Raw genomic sequence first — 26,353 nt, 5'->3', positions numbered from 1 at the left:
TGGTTCTGTGGGTTTGGCAGTGGGCTATGAAGTTTGCAAGGTTAGCTGTTCAAACCCACCAGCCTCTCTGAGGGAGAAAGATGAGACAGTGTTCCACGTGGAGAGCATATTATTTAAGGTCACTATGAGTTAGAATCAGCTGACGCCAGTGGGTTTGGTTTGGGGGTAGGTGGCACGTTGGGTTAAGCATTTGGTTGCCAACCACAAGGTGAGGCAGCCTGCTCCTGTCAAGATTGACAGCCTCAGAAGCCCTGGGAAGCAGTTGTGCTCTGCCTTACAGGGTCTCCATGATGGAGTCAACACAGGAGCTGTGGGGTGGGTTTCTCCCCCATTCTTTTATAGCCATTCAGCACGTGTGAACTTTCAAAGCAATGTTTCTTCCTCTCTCTTGTTTTAGAGGTCTCAAATTTTTGAAGGGGTTTTTGACAGAAGTGAAAAACGGAGAAAAGGATATCCAGACAGCCCTGAGTAAGTGTTCCTGACAGCTTGATTGCCGAGCTGCAGGGGTGTGGGCAGGTACCCCCGCGGGAGGAGCCTGGGGACACCGTTGTGTTTTTCCAGGATTTGGTTTAGTTTCTTTATCCTTATTTTTGTTTGCTTCCTGTGCAGTAAAAAGAACCCCTGAGACAGGGGCCTGGTAATTTAAATCTGGCTTATTGAAGAGTATCTTTGTAAAAGAGCTGGATTAATGGAGAGCGGCCCTCACTGTTACGTGGATAGATCTTGTATGAAGAGGCCAGTTCTTCCCAGATCAGCTTCAAACTCAGTGCAGGCTATACGCGGGCCGGAACGTCTGCCCAGGTTTAGAGACCATTCTAAGGAGGCGGGGGGAGATGCTCGAGTGTGCTTTCTAATGTCCTGGGCACCCCATTTTGCAGTGGTGGAGCCGAGACTGGAATGCAGGCCCTGGTGGGAGGAGATTGGCCTTCCTGTGGCACTTCAGTGCAGTGACTCAAGGGCAGGCCTCCCCCTGGGACTCTGATGCTGAACTCTGTACAGTAGTAGCAGGACTCGGCCTTTCCCCCAGGAGCAGCTCGTGGTTCTGAACTGCTAACTGCGCAGCTAGCAGCCTAACATCAGTGAACTAACCAACTACCCCGTAGGCTTTCCAAGGTGTCCGAGGCTATTCATCCTTATGCAAACAGGTAGTCTCAGGTTTCTCCTGAAGAACAGATGGTGGGTTTGAACCTCAATCTTGCTGTGACCCCACAGTGCCACCTCTGGCTGGTATGCTGTACTTGTTTTGAAGACTGGACCCCGTAGATCCAGCATATTTGATTTTGTGAAGAGAGGGGGGACTCAGAGGGCAAATGCTGCTCTGTAGCTGAAATGACCACAGCCACCCTTGGGGTCTCCTTCCCTTTGGCACTCTGGGTGCTGTTTTCATTGGTGAGGAGCAAGGGGATATAAAGGTTGGAGACTTCCATGCTGAAATTCAGGATTATTTCAGAGAGCAGCTTCATGGGTTAACTCAGATCTGTGCTCACAGGGACCCTGAGTTCCTGCTGCCGTTCCATGTGGGAAGATGATGGCTCTCTGGGCCAGCTCCCCCCCCCCCCGCCCTCATATCACACCACAAACTGTGCAAACCAGAACAGTGCTGCCAGAAACGTTCGCACAAGAGCCATCCACAACCCGTAGGCTCCTGAGGCATGGTTCTTCCAGAGACCCACTTCTGCTTCCTCATCCCACCGCCCCAGCCTTTGCAAATGGAGCTCGCATCTGGTCTGAATGAGGAAGGGGGGGCACACATAAAAGGGAACATGTGCAGCCCTTGTAGCAAAACCAACACCGCGCCCTCTGCCATGCAACTCAGAGTGGCCCTACATGCGTGCCCAGGACTGTGCATCTTTATGGGAGCACACAGCCTCATGGTGCTCCGGAAGTGACCTGAGCCTAGCAGCCCATGCCTCGCCCACAAAGCCACCAAGGTTTCTTATTGATATGCCCTGTGTAGCAGATTAGCTTGTCTTTTTTAAGTTTCTAGAATTAATGTTGGATTATTTTAATAATAGTTAGCATTTATAGAGCGCCCTATGCGAGTAGGTATTATATAGATTCTTTGTTTCCCCAGCAGTTTTATTGGTATATATTTCACGTATCATACTGTTCAATCACACCAAGAAAAGTTGTACAGTTATCACCACAATCAGTTTCAGAACATTTTCTTCATTCTTGGGCTCATCATTAGTAACTCCCCATTTCCCCCCAACCTCCCCTGCAATACCGCCAAGGTGTTATCTAGATTCTTGATAAATACTGCACTTAATTTTTTAAGTCCCTGGGCTTCTTACTGCAAGGACAGCAGTTCAAAACCACCAGGTGCTGTACAGGAGAAAGACAGGCTTTCTGCTCCCATGAAGAGACGCAGCCTCCAAAACTCTCAGAAACAGTTCTACCATGGGCCTCTGTGGGTTGGCGTGGGGTTTGGTTTGGAGATTCTGAACCTGTGGCTTAGAGGGGATTTGTAGGTCCCCAGGGTCTCGAAGTCTCTCAAAGTGGTCCAAGGACAGCGCTGTCATCATCCCCGGAAACTCACGTGGACTTTCAGCTCCACCCTGAGCGCCTGAGTCCGGAACTCCAGCAGTGGTGCCCAGGAGCCTGAGTTTTAACAAGTCCTCTAGGGTGAAAGCCCAAATCCTTTTGCAGAGGGGACCCCGTGTGGATTAAGCCTCCATTGAATCCCTCTGGCCATCGATCAGGGCTGTGAGCAGTCTTGTCCTCAGAAAGAGTGCCTGAGGAAATGGATGACTTCTACCTGCCCGGCCCGCCCAGGGAGGGGCTGTTGAGCTCAGGGGCTTACCTGCTGTGTCCTTGATGAAGATCACAGCACTGGGGGTCTCACAGTCATGAGCCATGTTTGTCTGCCTTGAGAAACCCTTGGACCAATATTGTAAGTGCCCTTGTTTTATATAAGGCAAGTGTCCCAATCATGGCCTAGTGCCTCCAGAGCCCCACCAGTCACCGTGTTACATACACCAGGTTCGTGTGGCACCTTTCTCTGACTCCCATGGCCTTTTTAAAGCTATGTCTCCCAGTAAACCCTTGACCCCATGATAACCTCACCCCTGGCCAGATGCTCAAAAGCTGTCTTGCCCGTAGGCCGTTGACAACTTAATAAATGTTCTCTTTAGTAAAAAGTGAAATAAATAATCCACCTTAAGTTGAGATAGAACCCCCCTCCTGTAGAGCTGTGCTCCCCTGGCTCCTGTTTCTTGTTCCGCTTTATTGCGGATTGGGTGGAGGTGTAGAGGGCCGACCACCAGGCTCACGTGCAGCATGTTGGTTCATGTCGCTCACTGCCGGCCCTCAGTGTAACGCACCCTCTGCCCTGCGGTTCCCATTTCCATTCTTTGTTTGCTTTTCATAATCCTTCTCAACTTTGCCCTTTTGATCTCGCGTGACTGACGAGTGTAAGGTGGGCAGAACCTCCCTGGTACTGCTATTCCTTATAGTCTGTCAGGTGACTGCAAGAGAAAGATGAGGCTTTCTGGTGCATCGAGTCTTTATAGCATCGGGAACCCGCAGGGGCAGGTCTGGCCTGTCCTGTAGGGTCCCTGTGAGTCAGGACTGACTTGATGATAGTGGGTTTGCTTGAAAATGGAGCCATAGAGTGAGGTCGGTTCCAGACCTCAATGGTCTCAGGGTTAAAAGGTCATTCCTTGATTGTTTGGGAACTTTGCCTGCGTCAAAACGCTTGGTAAGTCAGCAGGAATAAGGTGCTGAAGTCAGTCACCCATTAGCATCAGCCAGCCTTATTCGCCTCCTTTTTTGAGCCAAGACCAGCAAGACAATTCCAAAGCACAAAGCCACTGCCATTGAATCCAGTCTGACTCGTAAGGAGTGTAGGGTTTCCCAGGCTGTACATCTGTACGGAGCAAGTAGCTTCATCATCTCCCTCGGAGCAGCTGGCGGTCCCACCGACCTGAAGGTTAGCAGTCGGACAATCAGTGCTTACCTGAAAGTGCTCCCAGGGTTCCCGGAAAGGCGATAAGTAGAGATAAATTAAGAGATACACTTTGACAACGATTAGGTAAAATTTATATTAGAGGCCTTGGAGGTAGAATTATGGTTTAAAAAAAACAAACAACCAAACTCCCTGCTCTGGGTAAAAGTTCCCAAAGACACAGTAGAGGCTTGCTGTGTGTTCCTTGCTCTGTGGCCTAGAACAGTGCACAGTATCTGGAAGGAGAACTTAGTTCTTGCTGCCTGCCTTTCAGGCATCACTCTCATTATCTGTAACGTGATCAGAGTGGAGCATTCTGGGTGGTTGCGGTCCAAGAGCTGCTCCGCACCTGCCGTGCCCCATGACATTATCCAGAGGTCATTCAAAGGGAGGAGTTGGGTCCCCATGACTAATGTGCTTCATGGTCTGCCCAGATCTGAGTCTCTCCCTTCACAGCTGCCGCAGCCATGCAAGCAGAGGGGCAAGGGGTTGCTCTGGTATGTCAGGCACCCTTGTGTTCAGTGGTACTTGCTCTTCACCGTCCCCTCAGCAGGCGAGCATACTGCACGTCCCTCACCCCCGAAGGATCCCATCAATGTCAGGTTGAACGTTAACCCAGCCAGGATCCCTGGCACAGGATAGAAATGATGAGCAGGGATGTTCAGTTGAATATTCGCTCTTCAAGACTGTCGTAGCCAGGCCAGCTTTGTGAGAGAAATAAAGCTAAAACTCATGATAAAAGTGTAACATAGAGTTACAACTTGTCAAATCCAGACATCGTGTTGGACCCTGAATCAACCCCTGCTCTCTCTCAAGCACCTCGAAGCGTGTGCCTCGCATGGTGGGGTTGGCTTCCAGGGCATGCTCTTAGCCTGGATGGTGCCTGCAGTTAAGATAGGCCCTGGCTGCTGCCCTTTTCACTGCCTAGTGCAGTGGCTTTCCCCACACGGGTCATTGTGCTGACGCACATGCACAGGCACCTTCCCAGTAGCTTGACGAGCCCTGGCGGCAGCGTGGGCTACAGGTGAGCAGCTGACCACAAGGGCAGAGGTTCCAACCCACCGCTGGCACGTCTGGGAGGAAGACGAGGCTTTCTCCTCCCATAGAGATGGACGTCAGATGGAGCTTGGTTCACAGCAGAGAGGACCAGAAAAGCGTTTACCTGTGTTGTATTGACTGTGTGGATCATAGCAAACTCCGGCCAGCCTTGAGAAGAGCAGGGATTCCAGGCCCTTCATTGTGCTCCTGTGGCCCTTGTGCACAGATCAAGAGGCACGGTGGGGACAGGGAGTGCTGCAGGGTTTAACATCAGCCAAGGTGAGCAGGGTTTCATCCTCTCGCCATACTTGTTCCATCTGCATGCTGAGCAAATAAGCGGACAAGCTGGATTCTATGAAGAGGAATGTGGCATCGGGATCGGAGGAAAGGCTTAGCAACAACTTTCCCTGCACAGATGACACAACCTTGCTCACCAGTGTTGAGGGCTCGAAACACTCGCGGGTGAAGATCAAGAATTGCAGCCTTCATCATAGGTGACAGTCGCGTGTAAAGAAGACCAGAATCCCCACAGCTGGCTTCAGAGGGAACATCATGAGAAATGGAGAAAAGTGGGAGGTGTCGAGGATTTCATCTTGCTTGGGTCTCCCGTCGGTGCTCGTGGAAGTTAGCAGTTGACATCAAAAGATGCATTGCATTAGGTAAATGTGGTACACAAGACGTCTTTAGAATACTGAAAAGTTAGGATGTTACTTGGAGGACAAAGATGTCCCTAACCGGAGCCAGGGTATTTTCCATTGCCTCTTAAGTATGTGACAGTTGGACATTGACTAGGGAAGACCAGAGAAGACTCCATGCATTGAATCGTGGTGCTGGCGAAGAATGTCGAAAGTACCATGGAGTGCCAAAACGACAAACGGCACGTGCAACACGACGAGAGGGGACCGGTCAGCACCGAGACTCTGCAACTGTTGGACAGTCACAGGCAGGCTGGCCTTCTGGCCCATGGAGGCAAAGCCCAAAGGACCATGTAGCTGAGAGACTTGGCTGCTGGCTGAGGAAATCAATGACTAGTCTTACGGCTTGTTGATCCTGACTGTGGCAACCTATTAACTTCCTTAACAAACTCCCTTAGTTGTGAATGGTGCCTGAAATATCGAACCCCGCGTCATAAATCTCGGGTGGCATGGAATGACCAGTTGGTGTCAAAATAGGAAAAGAAAGATGGAGCATGGATACCTGTCTAATCCCTGCCTCGTGGCATAGAGAAGCCAGGGTAGGGCAGGTGTGGCCTTCCGTACTCTTTGTTGCAGGGCTTTACATTTGAGCTCAGTATTTTTGTGTTCAACAATTTAAACAACTTGTCAAACCTTCCAATAACTTGTCCCGTGCCCCTCTTCCCTCCGAATGTTCCCTTCCCCGTAATCAACACCCCTCTGCCCTCTAGGCTATTGCTTCCTCGTCCTCCCCCCGCCCTATGACTACCAAAGGCTGTTGATGTTGGCATTCAAGAAACCTGCCTCTTGGCATTTCGCTTTCATAACAGTGGTCTCAGACCATATGTGCCCTTTGTGATGGACACCTTTACGCAGCATAATGCCCTCCAGATCTAGCCACACCATGAGATGCTCCGTGTCATCATGATTTTTTCCCCATGTGCTGGACGTCGTCGTTTGTGTGGAAGGACCTCATCTGCTCTTCCACGAAGGGCTGTTTAGGTTGGTTCTGGCTTCTTGCTGTTGTGACCGGTGCTGTGATGAACGTGGTATGCATGCATCTATCTATTTGTGCTGCGATTCTTAACCCTTTCGGGGATGTGCCCCGGAAGGGGATTGCTGAGTCATAGGGCCTTTCTGTCCCACCAAGCTTGTGCAGTGGACAAGGGTTCTAATCTCCATACGCTCCCAGTAGTTATTGTGTCCTGTTTTTTTGAACTTTGCTCTTAATGTTGCTCTGTGGTGCTGTGTCAACGTTGTTCTGAGTTGCATCTCTTGAATAACTAATCATTGCATTTCTTCATCTATTTTTTGTCACCTGGATGTCTTTTTTCTTGAACTATTCCTCTGCTGTTTTTATCGGAATTTTTCATCTTGTTCTTGTGGAGTTTTTGCAGTTTGCTGTTGGTTTTAGAGATTAGTCTCTGTCCAGTATGTCATTGCCAAAAATCTTTCTCCAGTCTGTGGGTTCTCTTTGTTCTTTTGATGGAGTCTTTCAATGCTCATGAGTGTCCTAATTTTTGGAGGCCCCAGTTACCTATTTTATCTTTTGCTGTTTATGTGTGTTTTTTCATTATGTTTGATACTGTGTTTATGCCACGTATTAGGGCCCTTAAGTTTGTCCCTACTTTTTCATTGATGATTTTTGTAATTCTAGTGTTTATAATTTCTATGTCATTGATCCATCTTGAGTTAGTTTTTGCCTGTTGAGTGAGGAATGGAACCGGTTTCATTCTTCTGCAAATGGAAATCCAATTTTGCCAGCACCTTTGTTGAAGAGACTTTCCCCCCATTTAATGTGTTCATGTATTTTGGCTCTTTGTCGGTTGTGGATTTTTTTTCTTCCGGTTTTCCCTATTCTGTGCCACTGGCACATATCGCTGTGCCAGTACTAAACTGTTTTGTCTACATGGCTGTGAAGGCTTTGAGGTTGGGAAACGAGAAGCCTTGTTCATTGTTGTTCTGTAATAGTGCTTTGCTTACGTTGGATCTTTTTCCTTTCCATATAAAGTTGGTGGTTAGTCCCTCCATTTCTTTAAAAAATGATGCTGGGATCCTGGATCCCAGTTACATCATATTTATAGATTAGGTGGTATCGACATTTTTACAATGTTAAGTCTCTCTACCCCTGAACATGCAGCCTTCTTCTATTTATGTAGGTCTATATTGCTTTCTTTTAGTTGTGTTTTGTAGTTTTCTTTGTACAAGTCTTTGTTTCTCTGGTTGGTTTATTCTTGAGTATTTCATCTTTTGGGTAATGATTCTAAATGGTATTACTTTCTTGATTTCCTTTTCATAGTTTCTCTTTGTTTTTAGGACTCTGGTTGATCTTTGCTTGTTGATCTTGTACCCTGTTACATTGCTAAAGCTATTTTCTCGTAGACTCTTTGGGGTTTTTTATAAGTAGAGTCATATCATCTGAAAATAGAGCTCTTCTTCTTTGCTAATTTGGATGCCTTTGATTTCTTTTTGCTGTTTAATACCTCTGGTTAAGACTTCCAGAATGATATTAAATAATAGTGGTAATAGAGGTTCCATTTCATAAGAGGAATGCTCGCAGGTTCTCCCCACTAAGCAAAACGATGGCCTCTGAGTTTGTGCATGGCCTTTATTATGTTGAGGAATGTCCATTCTATGCCTATTTTGCTGCGAATTTTTATCAGGAATGGGTGTTGGCTTTTGTCAAATGCCTTTTTTTTTTGCATCAATTGATAAGATCATTTTCCTTTTCTTTGGCTTATTTATATGGGGGATTACATTGATTGCTTTTATAATGATGTACACTCCTTGCATAGCTGGTATTACCATGATGGATTTTTTTGTTTTTTAATTTTTGTTGTTTTCTGATGAGAATTTTTGCATAGTTCAAAAGGGACATTGGTCTATAATTTCCTATTATTCTAATGTCTTTGCCAGGTTTTATTATCAGAGTTATGTTAAATTTATAAAATAAGTTTGGGGATTTTCCATCCTTTTCTCTATTCTGGAATAGTTCCTGTCAAATTGGTGTCAACTCTTCTCCGAAAGCCTGGTAAAATTCCCCATTCAGCCTCTCTTCCTGTCTGAGCTGTTGGGTCTTACCAGTAGTTTGAGGACCTCACCAAAGGCCACTTCCTCAGGGTTCACTGTTTTCACTAGCCTCCTATCAACCGTGACTGCCTTAGGTCAGTCTCTCCTAGTTCCTGTTTAGTTTCTGCAGTTCTGAGATGATTGCCACTTCCCAAGCTCTACGATTGCTTCTACCTTTCTTAACTTTGTTTACCTATTTTCTAACTCTCTCTTCAGACTAGCGTTTGCCTCCCTCTGATGTACTTGATCTGAGGAGCCCCAATGGCATAGTGGTTACATGTTGGGCTGCTAGCCACCAGGCATAAAGTTACACCTCAGGAAATAGCACCTCCCAGCTCATTTTAAAAGCAATTGAACAGCAACAACAAAGAACAATAGGCTGTCAATTTGATTTTGGTTATGATTGTATAATTCTTCTTAATATAACTATTATATTGTATGATTTGTGAATTTTATGCCACTAAACCTGTTTTGTTTTTTTTAGAAAAAGAAAAAATAGTACCTTCTTGTTTTTAACTTTGTGACTCTGAACAAGTCTTTCCTTCCCTGGGTTATCTCTGTCTTTCTAAAGGGGAGAGAATAGGAGACAATGATTGTCACGGCTCCTGCTCAGAAAGTTTGACTTGTGATCTCTAGGGAACTGACATCTCAAATAACTGGAAGAAGGGTATCATTTATGTCTGTCAGGGACCAAAAATACTCTCAGATTATAGAACATGCATTATGATAATGAATGGGTATTACAGAGAAGATTAATGCATTTCATTATCTGCTCTTCTCTAACTGAAGTAGGTCAGGCTTAGACTTCACATTATTTTAATGCAGCCTCACATGGCAGAGATGGTTGCAGCCCTGGGAGTCAGCTAAGGACTTCTGGCAGGTCTGATTTTTTTTTTTTGTAAACAAGTTTTATTTCATTCTGCATTTTATTTAGTTTATATCATTGCTGATGTCAGATAGATCGTAGCAGAAAGCAGAGAATATCAGGAAGGTGTTTATTTGTGTTGTAGTGACTGTGCACAGGCATTTGATGTGTGAATCATAGCAAATGATGGATAACACTATAAAATGGAATTCCAGAACAGTTGTGTTAATTCACTATCTGTCCATAGACCAAGAAGCCGTCATTCAGATAGAATTCTAAGGGATCTACACTCCATGGTACAAAAACAGGAGAGGCGTTATCTGTGTTGCCTTCATTCACTATACTTATTCCATCTACATGCTGAACCAATATCAGAAAAGTTGGCTGTATGAAGCAGAACGTGCATCCGGATTGGAAGAAGACTTACAAGGGACAACCTAACACCTTCAAAGTTCTCTCCATTACACTTAATACATTTGTCAAATCTATTCCATTCTTGGAAACATTTTTCAAACTCATCTAGATGGCTGACAGCACCTCCCTCATTTTCTTTACCTCTTCTGCGTCCTCAAATCACTGTCCTTTCATGTTCCTCTGCATTCGCAGGAACAGAAAGAAGCTGCCTGGAGTGGTACCAGGTTAGTAAGGTACATGGGGAAAGAGAGGCATGTTTGTTTGTTTGGTTTTTGTCAAAAACTGGTGCACTGATAGGGCTGCCTGGTCAGGTGCATTGTCGTGGTGCCAAAAACAATCCCCTGCCTGCCACAGATCAGGCCTTTTTTTTTTTTTTTTTGGTTGCACACTGTTAGGCAGTCTTTTCGGAAGCTCTAAATAGAAAGCGTGATTAACAGCCTGACCTGGTGGAATGAACTCCAAATGCACTATCCCCTCACATCACATCTGGTTTGGGGGAGCACCCCTCGTGTTAGCAACCTGCAATATGCAGATGCTACAGCCTGGCTTGCGGAAGATGAAGAGGCCATGTAGTACTTGACTGATGAAACTCAAAGTGTATAGTGTTCAGGATGGGTGACCCCTCAACAGAAGAAAAGAAATCCTCACAACTAGGCCAGTGAGCGGCCTTATGATAAATGTAGAAAAGCTCGAAGTTGTCAGAATTTCATTTGACTTGGATCCACAGTCAGCCCCCAGGGAAGCACAGACCGTGTGTTCTGTTGAGTCCACATGAAAATCTTCTGACTGCCTCTCCCCCCAGTAGACCGCTCCACCCTCATTTTGCCAGGTGGGGCCTTTGGCGAGATGCAGTGCAGCAAAGAGCAGCTACCTGCCTCCTTTCCTGGTTCTGAGTATGAAGCCACAGAGTTGTGCCGTCCCCTCTTTTGTCAACCGGCCACTGCCCATGTGACTTGGCCCCATAGCACCCCGTCTTCTTGCTGTCCTCTGTGAGGGGTTCGGGGTGGACATGGAGAAGGGTTTGCGGGTGTTTTTGAATGGCTGACTTGAATTGTAAACTATGGGAATGTTTGTGTGGCTCCCGCTGGGCTTTGGAGAGGCTCAGTGATCAGGTCAGCTCCCCCGCTGCACACTGTGAAGAAGCGGGACCCTCACTTCACCCTTCAGCCCCACCATTCCTGACTGGGGTGAGCATGCTTCAGCCTCAGAGAAGGGTCTGGCTCCATATGGTTGGGTGTCCTTAGTTTCCTTTTTTTTTTTTTTCTGAGTTTCTGAGGTTCTTGATAATATGCATAACTTGTGAAATCGGGAAAAAAATAAGTGCGATGTTTTATATGTGTGCGTATAATGAAATGATAACAATAGGCAAAGCATATGCATAAGCAATCCACACTGGTTGTTGTTAGGGGCTGGCTTTGACTCCGCGACCTAACGTATAACAGCACAAACCCTGCCTAGTCCCACACCATCCTCATAATGGTTACTTTGAGCCTGTTATTTCTCACTTCATAGGAGAAGAAATGGAAATGAGCAATGGACACAGTTAAAATTCTTATTAGAAATATAAATAAAATACTTTGACAAAAAAAATTAAAGTACTGATGTGATCCAGTGTTCAAGGGATCTTGGGGAGCTGAGTTGTCTCATATACTGCTTTTGGAGTATAAATTGATGAGTAGTATCTGTTAAAATTAAATACGTACTTCCCATCCTCCAGGAATGCCACGTCTAGATTTGTTTTCTAGAGAAACATCATTTATTTGTTCCAGAAAACTTGAATAAAGTTGTTATTTGTTGTGTTGTTTATAATCATGAAAAGATTGGAATCCACCCAGAAGTCCAAGAAAGCAAAATGATGAACCACCTCTGTGTGCCTACACATGTGCATGCATGCGTCATGGGATATTCTCTAGCAGTGAAAATGCTTTAGATTTAAAGGTAGTGAAACTGAAGTATATCCATGCCATATTATAATATAAAAAGAACAAATTTCAAGCCCACATACCATATTTTGCCATTTATGTGGATAAACAGAAGACCCAACGTTTTTCTATTTGTGCATATGTGCATGGGAAGGCAGTCTACACGAGTCCACAGCAAACCAGTAGTTTCCGTTAGCAGTCGGGGAAGAGCTGGCGCAGGACCCGCCAGGGTTTCGCTCTGTTGTACAGAGCTGCTGTGTGTCAGAGCCAGCTCAGCAGCACCTGACATCAGAAGAAGGAAGGCCTGGGGCCGGGTGGTGATGGAAAGGAGGTAGGCTTTTTCTGTATTGCATGGATTTTTAAAAATATATAGCTATTTATGACATATCATTCCAGCTCATAACAGCGCTATAAAGCAGTAGAACTGCCCCCCCCAGCCCCCGTGGGTTCCCAGGGGAGTAAATCTACAGGGAGCGGTGGTGGTTTCTAACTGCTGACTGTGGTCAACAGGCCAGTGTGGAGCCACTATGCCACATGGACTTGGCCCTCACAATTTGGCCTCAAGGTTTCTCAACCACAGTGAGCATCTCGCCATTGCCAAGCCTGCCACCACACCGCCATGGTGCTCCCTGGTCTGGAGCACCATCTCCCTCCTTTCTCTTTGCCCCACCCAGCCTTTAAGACTCCTCTGAGATTTTCTCTGCCCACATCCCCTCAAGGCTGGGTGAGACTGCTCCCTCTCCTTCCTGCGCCTGGAGCACTGTACACAAATCCCTGTGGAGCAGTGAGGGCTTTGTAGAATGAGGATCTGTTAAATGGTTTCCTCCCTTTTCAAGGGCTGGGAACTGATGTTAGACGCCCCCTCTCTCCCCAGGGTCTTTACTGTCCCCCACTGTGTGTGGAACATGGCAGAGTCTCTGTGAATCTTACTGACTAGAGCAGCTGGGGCCTGTGCCAGTCCCCAGGAGGCTTTCGTGGCATTCAGTAACCAAGACCCTGAAAGACCACAGCTGTACTGTCGGACCTCAGGAACTCACTTCAGGATGTTTCCATGGACCTGTGCAAGATCATTTCAGCCCAGATCGCTCCTTGCGTGGTTCAAAGGTTGCTCCCCTTGTAGCTTATCTGAGAGACGGTGCCCGTCTGTATTGCACACATCTGTATTGCACACAGTCTGGGCCAGGGGCTTTTTAGTTCACATTTCTCAAGATACTTCACATCTAAAATATCTGATAGCACGGGCCCCCTTACAAAACATCAACTTGATTTCAAGTGTAACTGTCTTTAAGTCATAGTCTACTCAGAATATTCCCTTAAAAATGGCAATAATTAGATTCACTTTGGGGTCTTCCTTTAGGCTACATATTTCTAAGAATCTTCTCTGAGTTGGAATTCACTGATTCTTGACCTTTGCTGCTTTTGCTTTACCGTATTGATGCTGTCATTTTGAACGAGCTTCCAAAGCCGTAGATGCCCACCCGATTGCTATGGAGTCGGTCTCGATCCATCAGGACCCTGCGCAGAGCTCCGAGGCTTTGTAAGGCCCACCTGGAGGGCGCGGTCTGCACCTCGTGCCCCGTGGGTCTGAGGCACTCTGACCTTTCCAAAGGTGGCAGCCTCGTGCTTCCCTGCAGCGCCATGCTTGTCTTTCAGGTGTATAGTGTTAAAAAAAATAATAGAGTTTTTTAAGCAAAGTTGAATTATGTAAAATTACAAGAGTGGAATAAACTGAAAGTATTACTAAGCCCTCACCCTAAATTTTAAAATAAAAAGTTGAGCAGAATTGCATCATTTCGAAGCTGGTGGACTTGAAGTAACCTGGGATAGATAGAGGTACTACCACATGGCAACGCCATTGTGACCCTCGAGACCCCTCGACCCTGGCATCCTTGGGCAGCGTCTAACCCACCTACGTGGCTGTTCACTGCAGACCAACATGTGCTGTTGGTTTTGTGGCTGGCTTTTATTATTTTAGCACGTGCTTTTAAAAAAATACTTCAAAATGTTTCACATCCTATTGGAGTAATCCCGACGCAGTCATTAGCTAACGCTCGCACTTGGGGGAGTGTGGGGAGTGTATGTGGACGGGAAGTTGGATGTGGTACAGCGGGCAGATGAAGCCCCCATCACGGGGCCCTGCCGTCGATTCAGGCTGGGGGCTCTGCAGCGTCATGGAGATGATGCTGGAGCGGGGAATGGAGGACGGCGATAAACACGCAGCGTGCCTCCTAAGAATGCCGTTACTCAAGAGAAATTCATTTTGACTTTGGCAAGTATTTCTTCATTCCACGTCCTCGGGGACGCTCTGCCGTGTGACACACAGCCATCTTGTACTTGGAGGGGGATGGGGTGGTTTTGTTTCTCAGAAATAAAACTATTATGTCCCACATCTGATGTTTTAAAACACATTTGGACTAAAATAAGTTATGGCCTTTAAAGTACAGAATGTGAGCAATGTTCCCATCTATTCCTCTTTAACCAGCTTACTAACTGCAAGCCCCCTTTTAGCAGAATTGTAACAACGGGTTCTAACTTTAGTGCTGTATATTCACAGGGACAGTCAAGACAACCATTTCACAACCCAGAATAGGATGCTGGAATTGGACAGATTCTTAGAGATCATTTTACACTGGGGGACAGATGGCTAGAGAGGGCAGCAGAGACCCGCTCAGGGACACGCAGATTTCACGAGCATTTTTATACCTTAATGGTGGACGAGGGTGAATCCAAAGATATTGTAACAGAATCAGGGAAGCCTTTGTCAAACACAGTTCGCAGCTGTGGCCTGTCACCATACGGTCTGTCCTCCTAGGTCTGTACCCCTGAAGGCAGCGCCTCCATCTCTAACCCTGCCCTGAAGAAACCCTCGCTTTCTGATTTGTAACCACCCACGGACAGCAGTTTCAGCATCCTCGGGGACTCGCATGGTTTTGTTTAAGATGTTCTTTGAATTTAGGGAGCAAAAGAAGACATTTGGGAGCTCCGGCGGGGCTGGAGCAGGACTACAGAGTCGCTTGAGCAATATTTCCCAACAGAATTGACCCAGGCCAGCCCTTGCCACCCTGGACGACGGAGCAGGAGCGTGGTTGGGAGGGAAAAGAAAATCCTCCACACAGCTTTCCTGGCCGTTTTTAATCCTCTGAAAATGACTTCCTGTGGTCGTGGGTGTGCGTTCAGAAAACCTCTCAGGACTACACGGTTGCGAATCCGGCCCGAAACCACTGCTTTGACGGAACTGCTTTATTGGGGTGGTTTTGTTTTCGAAGGCACCCTATCCAGACTAAAACACATGCCTTAGGGAGAGCACTTGTCTGCAGCCACCCTCCAGTGACAGAGACGTGTTGAATAGGTCATGTGATATTTCAGTCTGCTGTGTTAGCATAAGCCTGTGCATTTACCTGCTGGAGCCGTAGCAGCAGTGCTTGCTTTATGTAACTGGTTTTCCCGATGGTTTTCATCTCCATTTTCCAATGCCCTTTCCTCTCGCTTTAGTATATATGTTATTGTTGTTTAACCATGAAAATAACCTAAAGTTCAGATCCCTTGGCATAGTTTACAAAATAGAAATATACCAGACTTCAACCCAGTGCCGCAAGGTGTGAATGCAATATCCCAGCATGGAGTAGGGAACCAGTGGAGAGGTCTGGGAGGCTGGCCCCAGCACCAAAAATTAAGTGGATTCCTGCCCCTCCCCCGAAAAGAATTTGTTCCAAAGGACGACATTGACTCTGCAGCTCCGGGAGATGGACATATCTGATCAGAGCACACGGGAGCAGATGAAGGGGCAGGAAGAAAGAGTGGAGCACAGCCTGGCCCACCAGGCCGTGATGATGATGTTCCTGTGTAGAGCAGCCAGTCCACAGAGAGAACAACATGGCTGGCCCCACTATGAGACATGATGCCCCTCACTGACTAAGGGCAATACAGGGGACTGCACCGGAGACACAGTGTGGGAATTGCACCTGACCTGATCCCACCACACCGAGGCAAAGCACTGGGGGAGTGCAGCGGAACAGCAAGGGAATGGAGCGGCAAGGTCCCCAGGGAATGCTGAAAGTGGACTTTGGGGCCAGGGCATGGTGCCCCAACAGACTGGACTGGAAAACGCTCCTAAGGGCCAGCAAACGATCCTTGAACTAACAAAAAAAAAATAGAAATGATTTAAATGTATCTTTTAAATTTAAAATTGTGGGGTTTTTTCCCTATTTAAGACTTTATGGGATAACAGAGGCTTATTATTTGATTTTCCCCCCCGGTGAGTTTCTTTTTGTTGTTTGTCTTTTATTAATTTTAATCATTTTATTGAGAGCTCTTACATCGCGCAGTATCGTACAGCCCCACGAGTTTCTAACACAAGTACTGCCGAAGCCGTGGGTGACGTTCCTCCTCACGGGGCTCTTCTCTCTTCTTTTCAAGATAACGCATATGGGAAAACTTTACGGCAGCACCACGGCTGGGTCGTTCGAGGGGTTTTTGCGGTAAGATCTCTTCTTCCTAATGTCCTGGTAACAGGGTGGGTGGTGGTGGTGGTGGTGATGGTGTGTGTGTGTGTTGGTTTGTGTGTTGGGTTTTGTGTGTGTGTGTGTGTGTTGGTTTGTCTGTTTTTAAGTAAAAGAGGCAAAATGTTGCTATTACCTTGCCTCTGTAGGCATTTGGTGTGTGCGGGGAGAAATTTACAACAACCAAAGTGGTCTAGTCCGGGCTAGAGTAGAAGGAGGATTTCAGAGTGCGCCTTGCCCTCCTCTGAGTCCAGCGCCCGTGTTGGAGAATCACGACCGGTAGACAGGAGAGGGAACAAGTGGTGCATTCGAGCAAGTTGCTCCCTCTGCTGGCCATGCGACCCAGTCCTGCTGGGGCTGAGATCTCAGTGGAACTCTTTCTCCGTGTGGTAAATAAACTGGGTGTTGCAGCAGCTAAGGCTAGACATTGCTCATGTCCAGTGGTTTTCGTTGTAAGGGTGTTGATGCTCCCGTGTTGGGGCTCCGATCAGGGGACCCCCTCTTTAACAGCATATTGAACTCGGAAGAACCCAAGGATCAAGTCCCTCAGACAAATCCGTTAGGCGTCTGTGTCTACTGACCCCATTGCGCCAGCCGTGATCTTGCATCAGAGGCAGAGTCACTGTGAGTGCAGTGGAACTGAAAAGGCAGAGGGGTGCCCTGGACACACGCTAGACGGGAGCATTCTGTAGAAGGCCGGGGGATACAGACAGCCACGCAGAAAATGTCTTCTGCGCATTTAAAGGATCCTTTCGCTGCCATCGAGGCAGTGCCGACTTAGAGCGACCCTCCATGCATAGCCACTGCCTCCCTGGGGTTCCGAGTTTATAGTAGAGCTTTTCTTTCTCCCACTGAGCCAAAAAGAGTCTGGGGCACACAGAGTTCAAACACTCCAGGCTGTAGAGTCTGCACGTCTTGAAGACTCGTGTTAGCAGTGCCAAGGACTTTCTTAAGGTTGCTGCTTTTTAAGAAAGTAGATTGTTGGGCGTGGTCAGCAGTCTTAGCGATGAAGTGGGTAAGTCTACAGTTAGACTGGCTGGGTCAGCCTCTCTCTGAGATTCTTTGACAACCCTGCCTTGTGAGTGCCCAGCCGTGTGCCCAGGGGCAGAGCCAGGAAAACATGTTTTACATTCAGAGAATTTGGCTTATTCGCTTGCCAAATGATGAGCTTCTGTCTTGAAGCAGCTGTTATCTCCTGAGTGGGCGCCTGGTCCAGGCTCTGCCTCTAGCTTCCTGCCACCCTTCGGGCCGGCCCTCTCCCCATCAGATGGGAGTGGAGGGCCCTCTCTGGTTCCCAAGTGAACTTTCAGAATTCCATCGTCTTAGTCCCCACTCTGGTGAAACTTTAAAAAACAAAACAAATTGTGTGTGTGTTTTACTTAAACACAAGTACACAAGTTGTTGGCTTTTTTTAATAACCAAAGCAGCCATCCTCCATTCCCCACTTAGCGGATGGGCGCTTTGGCCAGGTCCTTGACTTGCTCTTTCTTGACTTACCCCTGCGTTTTAGTTGTCGCCATCCTTCCTAAGGAAAGGTTCACGGGAACTACGCTTTTTTTTTCTTTCAGTTCCTTTGTGTTTGGCAATGTCTTTATTCTGCCCGTTTTCTAGAGTGGTGGTTTGGGTGGGTGTAGAATTACCCTCAGAATTTTAAAAGCATTATTCCCTTATCTTTCCGTGTCCACTGACATGATTTCTAAGATTCAGCATCCTTTCCATTCCTGCCCCATCGTATATAAAGTTCTCACCGCTAATGCTAGGTGTGCTTGTGATCTTTTCTTGACCCCTGCTTCCTGTAAGCGCATGTGCAGCCCCTTTGATCTGTGCCATCCACAGTTTAGAACTCTTGGTTCAAATCTGGAAGGAGCCCCACATCCTCCCGCTCTGGGAGGGGCTTCCCATCTTGTGGTGGACAATTGTCTCCCCTTTATTTTCTGTCCTTCCCTTGAACGCCGACTGTTGTGTGAGTGCTTATTATGGGTTAGGCGTGGGCTAGACACTGTCTCATTTCCCATGAATTCTCAGCAGACGGAATGTGACATTAGTTCCTGCTGCCAGTCAGGAAACCGAGGTTCTTGGTATTTTAGCACCTTTTCCAGAACCCTTAAAAATAAATTAAGGCAGTTATGGGATCCCGATCCAGGTCAGTTTGAGTAATCCTGTGCTTGAGCCACTGACTGATAACAGCAGCCATTCTCTTTGTGCAAAATGGGTAGACTGAGTCTCCGGGACTTTCAGAGGAGGAGGAAGCTCAGGAAAGCAGTTGGAAATGCTGGTTCAAGATTATCCACCCGTATGGAGAGATCCCAGCAGAGCTGACTGAGGGGCTGCCAGGAAGCATGGGTTACAGCCCTACAGGGTCCCTGTGAGGTGGAACCGACTAGACAGCAGAGTGGGGGAGAGGGCACAGTTGGCCAGCAGAGGGATGTCCTGGGAGTGTAAGGAGCCCAGGGCCTCTTCCGTGAGGAAGTAGCACAGTGAGGCTGGAAACGCACCCAGAAGTGGTGAAACCAGATGCAAGGTCCACGCTCTCTGTTTCTGTGGCCTTCACCTGCACATTGGAGGTGAGCTGTCACCTTTCCAAGGTCCCCGGGAGCAAAGCAAAGTGTAGTTGTCAGCACGCAGCAGATGTCAGCTTCTTCCCTCTTAGCAGGCATCCAGGGGTGCCCAGGAAGGACCATCCGTGCGAGGGACTGAGGAGAGGCACAGAGCCACACAGCTGGAGAGATGGGGGAGACAGCTGCCCGAGGAGCTGGCCACGTGGGGCACAGGCTGTGACTGCCACTTGGTGACCCTAAGGGTTTGAGATGGCACTGTGACTCGCAGGGAATTTTTCTGAAGATGCCCAGGTGCCGGCCTCAAGTTTTGATTTGGTGCTAGGCACATCATGTTAGGGAGCCCCAAAATTAGAAGGATAGATTCCTATTTCTTTATCCTTCCGTGTGTGTGTGTGTGTGTGTGTGTGTACATGTGCGTGTGTGCACACAAAGAAACTGAGTGGGCATGAAAGACGGTGCTGGTGCTTGTTCTCATGGGCAGTTCTCTTGCAGTTAGCTCTGAGGGCAGCGCCATCCTATGAAGATTTTGTGGCTGCGTTGACCATAAAGGAAGGTGACCACCAGAAAGAAGCCTTCAGTATTGGGATGCAGAGGGACCTCAGCCTTTACCTCCCTGCCATGGAAAAGCAGCTGGCCATACTGGATACACTATACGAGGTCCACGGACTGGAGTCTGATGAGGTGGTATGACGTCAGTGGGACAGCGCTGCCTCCTAACTGCAGGGAATACGGTTTGCTAATGAGTTTGGTTGCCCTACTGCATTGCAGCAGCAGCGTCTACCCCCTCCAGCCCCTTACATTGGAGGATGGGGAGGAGGAGGCAGAACCCAGTGCTTTTAGATATGATTTTTTAATTGCATATTTGTTTTGTGTGCTTAAAAACCACGGTGCTACAGATCGCAGTTCAAAGGGCCAACTGGAAACCAAATCAGAGAGCTAAACTCTGCTCTGTGATTACAGACTTGAACAGCAAGTTAGAAGAAATGTGACATTTGACAAATGATTCGTTGGCCTTGTCTTGTACTGTGTTTTGTTTTCAATGGGCCACCCATACCCAAGCTGTAAAAGCAAATTCTGTATCAATGAGTATTATTTATACTCTATGATTCAACCAACTTATACTGAAGACTTGGAGGGGGGTAAGCCCCTTTGTTGAAACTAGTGAAAAATAGCCCGCTATTCCTTTTAGACTCCTCAGTGGGCCTTCTCCCCGCTTCTTCTCCTCTGTTGGTGAGGGGGCCTGTGCATCCAGGTGTTACAGGTGTGGGTGCGAACCTGTGATTATAGTAGGCGGCCGAGACCGTGACCAGGAGGGCCATCCCTGTTTCCTGGTGGGACAGTGGGACTCCCAGAGATGTCTAACACCGACCTGGGAGAGGCGGGGCAAGCCATCCGAGAAGATGCACACCTAGTTTTCTCAGATGCTGTTCCACACTTGATCGCCAAACTGGCCTTCAAGGCGACCGTTACCCGTTTCAAACGTAAGGGGCAGTCGGGCAGTGATTTGTTCCAGCCTGCAGCCACTAAGTACAGGAGCCAGGACTGAAATACAGTGGGTTCGAAGGGGGACAGAATTCCGGGAAAGCCAGAGATGTTTTCTTTGTTTGTCTCTTTTTAAAATCCTTAGGTATTTTTCCTCATTGTGGTCTGTGAGCAGGCTCTGGGCCGGCAGGCTCTGCCTTTGAACAGACTCCCAGGTGATCCTCCAGGGATAGGGTGGAAGAGCCACCACATGGGCTTAGATTCGAGGGGCCTGAATCCCGTCTTCTCACTGTGTCCTGTTGTCCTTGGGGCTGTCTTGGACCTATTGGCAGTCAAGGAGGGCAGCCGCAGGGGGCGCAGGGCCTTGGCAGCGGTTTCCCTTGACACAGTTGGCTCAGCATCAGGGACCACACTTGTGATGTGCTCTCCGCTGCATCCTGGGTTAATCTCAGCCGCCGAGCCCCGCAAACAAAATGCAGCTTTCAGACAGATAACGGTCTCATCCAGTGACCTTGAAGAAGCCATCTCGTGGAAAGTGTGGTGCCCAAGCTGACCCTTGTGCCCGCAGGCCGCCCACTGTGCCCGAAGCCTCAGGCTCCTTCCTCACTAGAAACTATGGCAGCAGGTCCCCAGGGAACGGTGAGTTCTTCAAGGGGTGCAGGTGACAGCCACCTGAGCCTCTCTAGAGCCCGCTGTGGGGCTGTAGGTCCCTGGGGCAGAGAGCCTTGTAAAGGAGGAGGGAAGAGTTGGCCTTTATCTGTCTTTAAGCAAGTAGACCTTTGTTTAGCTCAGACTAAAGAAGCACAGGTACTCTGCCCACATCCAGACCTCTGGAAAACACTTCAAATGAGAATCCATCCATCGCGGTTGTCTTAAGACTGGGTGACTGCGAGGAAGCTGCTGTTGCTGACTTTTCCCGGAGCCGTCGGCAGTGGGGGGGGGGGGGGGGGCTGTGGGCATTGCATTTCTCATGGAGCTGTCTGGGAGGGATGAAGATGCTCTTGATATCATGGCGCATGGCGTCTGCAGGAGACGGGAGCAGAAACTGGTCGCTTCCAAAGCGCGCATGGTTCTGTAAACTGGTTGTCCTCCCTCCCCCTGCCACAGCTGGACTAGTGGATCCTCCAAGCAAGGAGGTGGTCACTCTGAGCATTCTCAGACTGGTGACCACTGGCCTGCCCGGCCACATGACAGCATGGGCACCTCTTGGTATTGGGAACTCGGGTCAGGATTCTCTGACCAGGCCAAATAAGTTTACATTTTCTACGCTCTCTCCCCGGCCCAGGAGATGAGGGGCATAGACGTCTTCCTCCCTAGCACATCCTCGTTTATCCAAGATGTATAACACTCCTCAGTACAAGGAATTAGAGCCAGCAGCTAACAACCCCTGCACCCCACGTGACCTGAATGCAGCGTCCTCCCGGATCTCCGATCTCTTCACTCGGTCTTCCCTTTCTTCTGTGTGGCAGTGTGTGCTCGTCTGCATTCACTTTCCTAGAAGGAGGCAATGAGAAAGAAACAAAAGGGTTTTTCTTCATCCTTCTCCCTGCTTTCTAAGACACCCACGCTTGCTTGCACCTGGACAGTGAGGGGGAGATGAGAAAACTGGTATGGCCCTGACTCTCATGGCCGCACAGATTATTAAGGCACCTTCTCTAGAGACACCTTTTGAGAGAATCTCAAGGAAAAAGAGTAGTGTGTCATCTCTTGAGAAGAGGCCGCCGTCACTTTGGGTGTTACCTGCCCACGTGCTTTCACACACGTCCTGTAGCAGAGGGCAGGCGAGCTCCGGGGGGGGGGGGCTCTGAGCCTGGTGGTCTGTTAGTCCAGCAGGGGGCCGGCTGAGAATGCCGCCGTCTTCTCTCTCAGACGATCATTTCATGTCTGTGTCCAGAAAGTGCGCGTGCTCAAGGTTATGCTCAAAGGCGCTGTGTCTCTCCTTTCAGATACGTGGGGTAAGTAGGACGTGTCCTCTGAGGACACGTAATCTGAGGGTGAAATCATATGTACTGAGAAGTCTCTGCTGAGCCAGAGGGCTCGAGCAGTATAAGAGCAAATCAAAACAGTGCAGTGCACAGCCGTAGACATCTGTACTAAAGAGGAACATCAAAACGTGAAGCTACTGCTTCTTCACATATCTTCCTTGTAGCTCTACACACTTCTGAAGGAGATTCCCGGCTCTCGAGCACCTACAGTACTTCCCCAAGTGGGCGATAACTGCCTGCGCTGGGCGGCGCTCCGCCTGATCGTGATGATGGTCTACCGGGAAAGCCAGAGGAGGCAGGGGATGGGGAACTCGGTCATCATTTTTATTTTTTTCTGAAAAGGGGGCAGTAGACCAGATACGTTTGGAAATCCCTGGTCAAACTCTTCCCAGAAGAGAATTCTGTGCTCTTTAATTTACACAATGTCAGAACGGCAGTTTTCTCCTCTCCGTGGACCTCGGATTGTATTCCTTTCGATGCTTCTTGGGTATGGGGAGCAAACGGCCCCTGGCGGGGCAAGATCAGAGCGGTACAGAGAATGGGGGGGGGGGTGTTGTTCTGCAGTGAAGTCTGCCTCGGGCAGCCCTTGTGGTCTGAAGGAGCAGGCAGGGCATTGTCCGGATTAGAAGCATTCTTCAGTGAAACCTTCTTGGCTTTTTCCCTCACCCATGCAGTTTTTACGTTTTCTGAAAGCCTTTTAGGCCCTGCGATACAGATTTGTGTCCTGAGAAAGTCTATCAAGGTTGGCACTTGGGATCCCCAAAATATCGTCACCAGAATCGTCAGAGCTTGGCCCTCTGTCTTGGGTTCACCCCGAGGCCTCCCTTCAAACCCTGGCAGCATCTGAATCCGTTCTTGTGCGGAGGCCCGCGGGCCGCCACCCTGCTGCAAAGCTTCCACAGCCCGGACCTCTGCACCTTTGTTTTCAAAAGGCACTCTCACGAGACTCCAACAGTGTGCTTCTCAGAGCACCGTCTGCAGCCCCCTCTGACTGGACAGGCGTGTCAGCTCATCTCCTGGGACAAACTGCGCGCATGCACCTGGGGCCGCTGCAGCAGTACTTTCTGACTCAGCCCCACGCGGTGCTGGAAGGGAGGAACACGGTTTTCATTTTCCCTACAAGACATGGGTTACCTAATGTGCATTTCTGAATTGCTCACTAAGTCAGTTGCTCCCGATTTTAGTCATCGGTTATAAAGCAGCCTAGCTCTCCCCCACTCATGTTTCAATTCCCTTTTTTAAAATGACCTAGTGACTTTTTTTTTTTAGTTTACAGGGTTTTTTCCCCTGTAGTTTGACAGTTTCTTAGTAAATAACCTGTACTTGAAGCCATCTTTCTGTTAGCTGGGCTCGTGCCCACGGTCCCAGCCCAAGGCCTGATGTGGGATGCTCTTGGAGGTCTTGTGTGGCCTGCCCACCATCAGCCTGTGTCTGTCCCTGTCACATGTTCATGGAACGCTGTATTTAGAACTGTGCTCTGCTCCTATCTGGCCCTTTGTAAACTGCAGTGGCTTCCTCAGGGGTGTCATAGTAAGGAGAAGCATTCTAAAATCACCCAGCCGTCTAGTCGTATTAGGTTGTTAGGAGTCTGTTCAGCTCCGTAACTGAACTGTTGGCTAGGCCTGCCCTGTAAGCACGCCCAGTGCCCATCCCGTCTGTGCACGGTGGCCGTTTGCCCGACTTCTCGTTGCCCTGCACAGCAGGCACTCCAGAGCGTGGAGCGGAGGGTTGTGGATCTCGGCTCAGTGGACGCAGGTGTTGCTCTCTCTCTGCTGTTTTATCGAGCTCTGAATTAAAAGGACAAGCACACCACCGCGAAGGGATGTGAACCTTCTCTAGCCCTTGCTTACTCTTATTAGCCACTTCTTCGGAACCAAGAACTCTTTCCAGCCCGGCCATGTGAAGACCAGAGCTTCGAGCTGGTTCATTCAGGTCCTGTCCCCTGCCGAGACTTTGTCCTTCTACTCCAGAGACACTGCCCCAGGGGGTCCTCACTGACCACCCCCCCAGGGTGAGTTTTATAGATACGGACGCATAAGACAAGGAGGCCTTCCCCTCCACCCCCCGCTGGCCTTGTGGGTTGTGGAGGCACTGGATTGCCAGGGCCAGCAGTTTGAACCCACCAGCCGCTCCATGGGAGAAGATGAGGCTGTCATCCCCCACAGAGACCCCAAGGGGCGGGTCTACTCTGTTCTGTAGGGTCAGAATCCCTTCGATGGCAGGGAATTTGGTTTGGGATGCACGTTAGAATCACCTGAAGAACATAAGTCCTGCTGGCTAACTCTGTGTGTTTTAGCATGAGGGCAGCGTTTCCTCCTGACACCTACTCAGTGGAAACTAGCCGGTGCTTGGTAGCTCTGGTGGAGCCTGTCTCAGGCCACGGGCTTCTGCCTAGGTGTGTGTCTGAGTGGAGGGGCTGGGGCCAGGGGTCACCAAAAGGGTGAGAGCGATGATTCCGTTGTGCCCTAGAAGGCCAACGAGCCAGGTTCATGGCATGCTTAAGGCACACTTCCCAGGTATCATGGGAACTGCAGAGGAATGGCATTAAACAGCCCAACTACCTCATATGAATTGGCTGTGGACAATCTGTGTCAGATAAGAAATGTGTTCAGATAAATTTAATCTGCTTAATAGACTGAGCAAAACAGTCTCCGTAGCCAAAGGCGAGCGTGTACATAGAGAAGTGTCCGCGGATTCCTTTCAGTCCACACCCAGTGTCCCCTCCAATGCCTGTGGTTTCATACGTCCATGCACTTTGAGTATCTGTCTCAGTCGCCCCTTAACCTGTTCTTGTCTGCAACATGTTGAATCAGCATCATAATGACGGTTGAGAGGAAGTTAAAACTATAAAAGTGTCGTGTGGCTTGTTGCTCTCTTATTACAACGGACCTTGACTTAGAATATAATGTTGGGACCTTTGGGGCCCAGCTGGTGAATGACAAGTTCATGTTTAGACTTGCATTGTTTCTCTGTACAAGTTCTTACTCTGTATCATGCGGGCAGGGGTACCGGGGAGGGCTTTCCTTTTTTTTGCAAAAATGTCTGAGGACATCTGTCAGATTTTATATTCGTTAGTTATAATAAACTTATTTTTAAAGTATTGTGTCGAATGCGCTTTAAAGTTTTTCTGTGTGTCTGTGTGCGCGCTGCCTTTGCTTTACTCAGCATGCCAAGAGTAAGTATTGCGTATGGCTCGTTCCGTTTGCCAGGCACCGTTCTAAGCCTTTTGCCAACATTAGCACGTTGTTCCTCCAAATACACACACCCCTCCGTTGCCGAAGGCGAGGCCGTCGATACGAAAGTCAGCCTGGCGTGGAAATGGAGGGGGGTGACCAGGACATCACTCCCGATTGCACCATCACTGAGAAACAGCATAGCCAGTCTGACTCTTGCTTCCTTCCTGGGTGTTGGTTCCTGCCAGACACGTGCATCGATGGGCAGAAGAGGTTCCCGGCGGTTTCCTCTTCTGAAGGAGGACTCCCATGACGAGGGCGCTGGGGGAGGAGGAGGCGTGCCTCTCTGTAGGACAGGGACTGTTGTCTCCTGTCCCAGGTGAGAAAGCAGACAAGGGAACCTCGTGCCCAGGGCACCCTAGCTAGTGAGTCGAGCAGGCTAAGAAAACCTTCGCAAGCCGAACCAGAGGACCATCTTGGCCCATCAGAACCCTCCAGTGGCCTGGGGGCTGCTCAGACTGCAGAAGCCTGGCCGCTTTCACAGATGCTGTGTACCTTTTTGTCCTGCTCTGATTCTGGGCTCAGAAAAGCCACATTTGTGAAACAGATCACCGCATTTGCTCAGCATGATATGTTGACATAGCTGTCTGCTGAGTACCTCACATGGCCCAGAAGACTCGTACCTGGCTTGATGCTGACGCAGGCGGACCTTGTCTGTTTTCCTCTCG

General features: G+C 48.7%; 1 protein-coding gene across 1 annotated transcript in view; it reads left to right on the top strand.

Annotated features, from left to right (window-relative positions):
- Positions 1 to 25,552, top strand: part of PLEKHA8 (pleckstrin homology domain containing A8) — an 82,341-nt gene extending 56,789 nt beyond the window's left edge. Inside the window, exons 12-14 of the mRNA XM_075558225.1 lie at positions 398 to 468; positions 16,345 to 16,406; positions 19,478 to 25,552. Of these exons, the coding sequence (XP_075414340.1) occupies positions 398 to 468; positions 16,345 to 16,406; positions 19,478 to 19,675 (331 nt within the window). The 3' untranslated portion in view covers positions 19,676 to 25,552. The remainder of the gene's footprint in view (positions 1 to 397; positions 469 to 16,344; positions 16,407 to 19,477) is intronic.
- The last annotated feature ends 801 nt before the right edge of the window (positions 25,553 to 26,353 follow it).

This window comes from Tenrec ecaudatus, chromosome 9 (assembly GCF_050624435.1).
Source record: "Tenrec ecaudatus isolate mTenEca1 chromosome 9, mTenEca1.hap1, whole genome shotgun sequence".
NCBI classification, from domain to species: domain Eukaryota; kingdom Metazoa; phylum Chordata; class Mammalia; order Afrosoricida; family Tenrecidae; genus Tenrec; species Tenrec ecaudatus.
The sequence above is the reverse complement of the archived record's forward strand: the minus strand, read 5'-3'. Positions and strand labels throughout refer to the sequence as shown.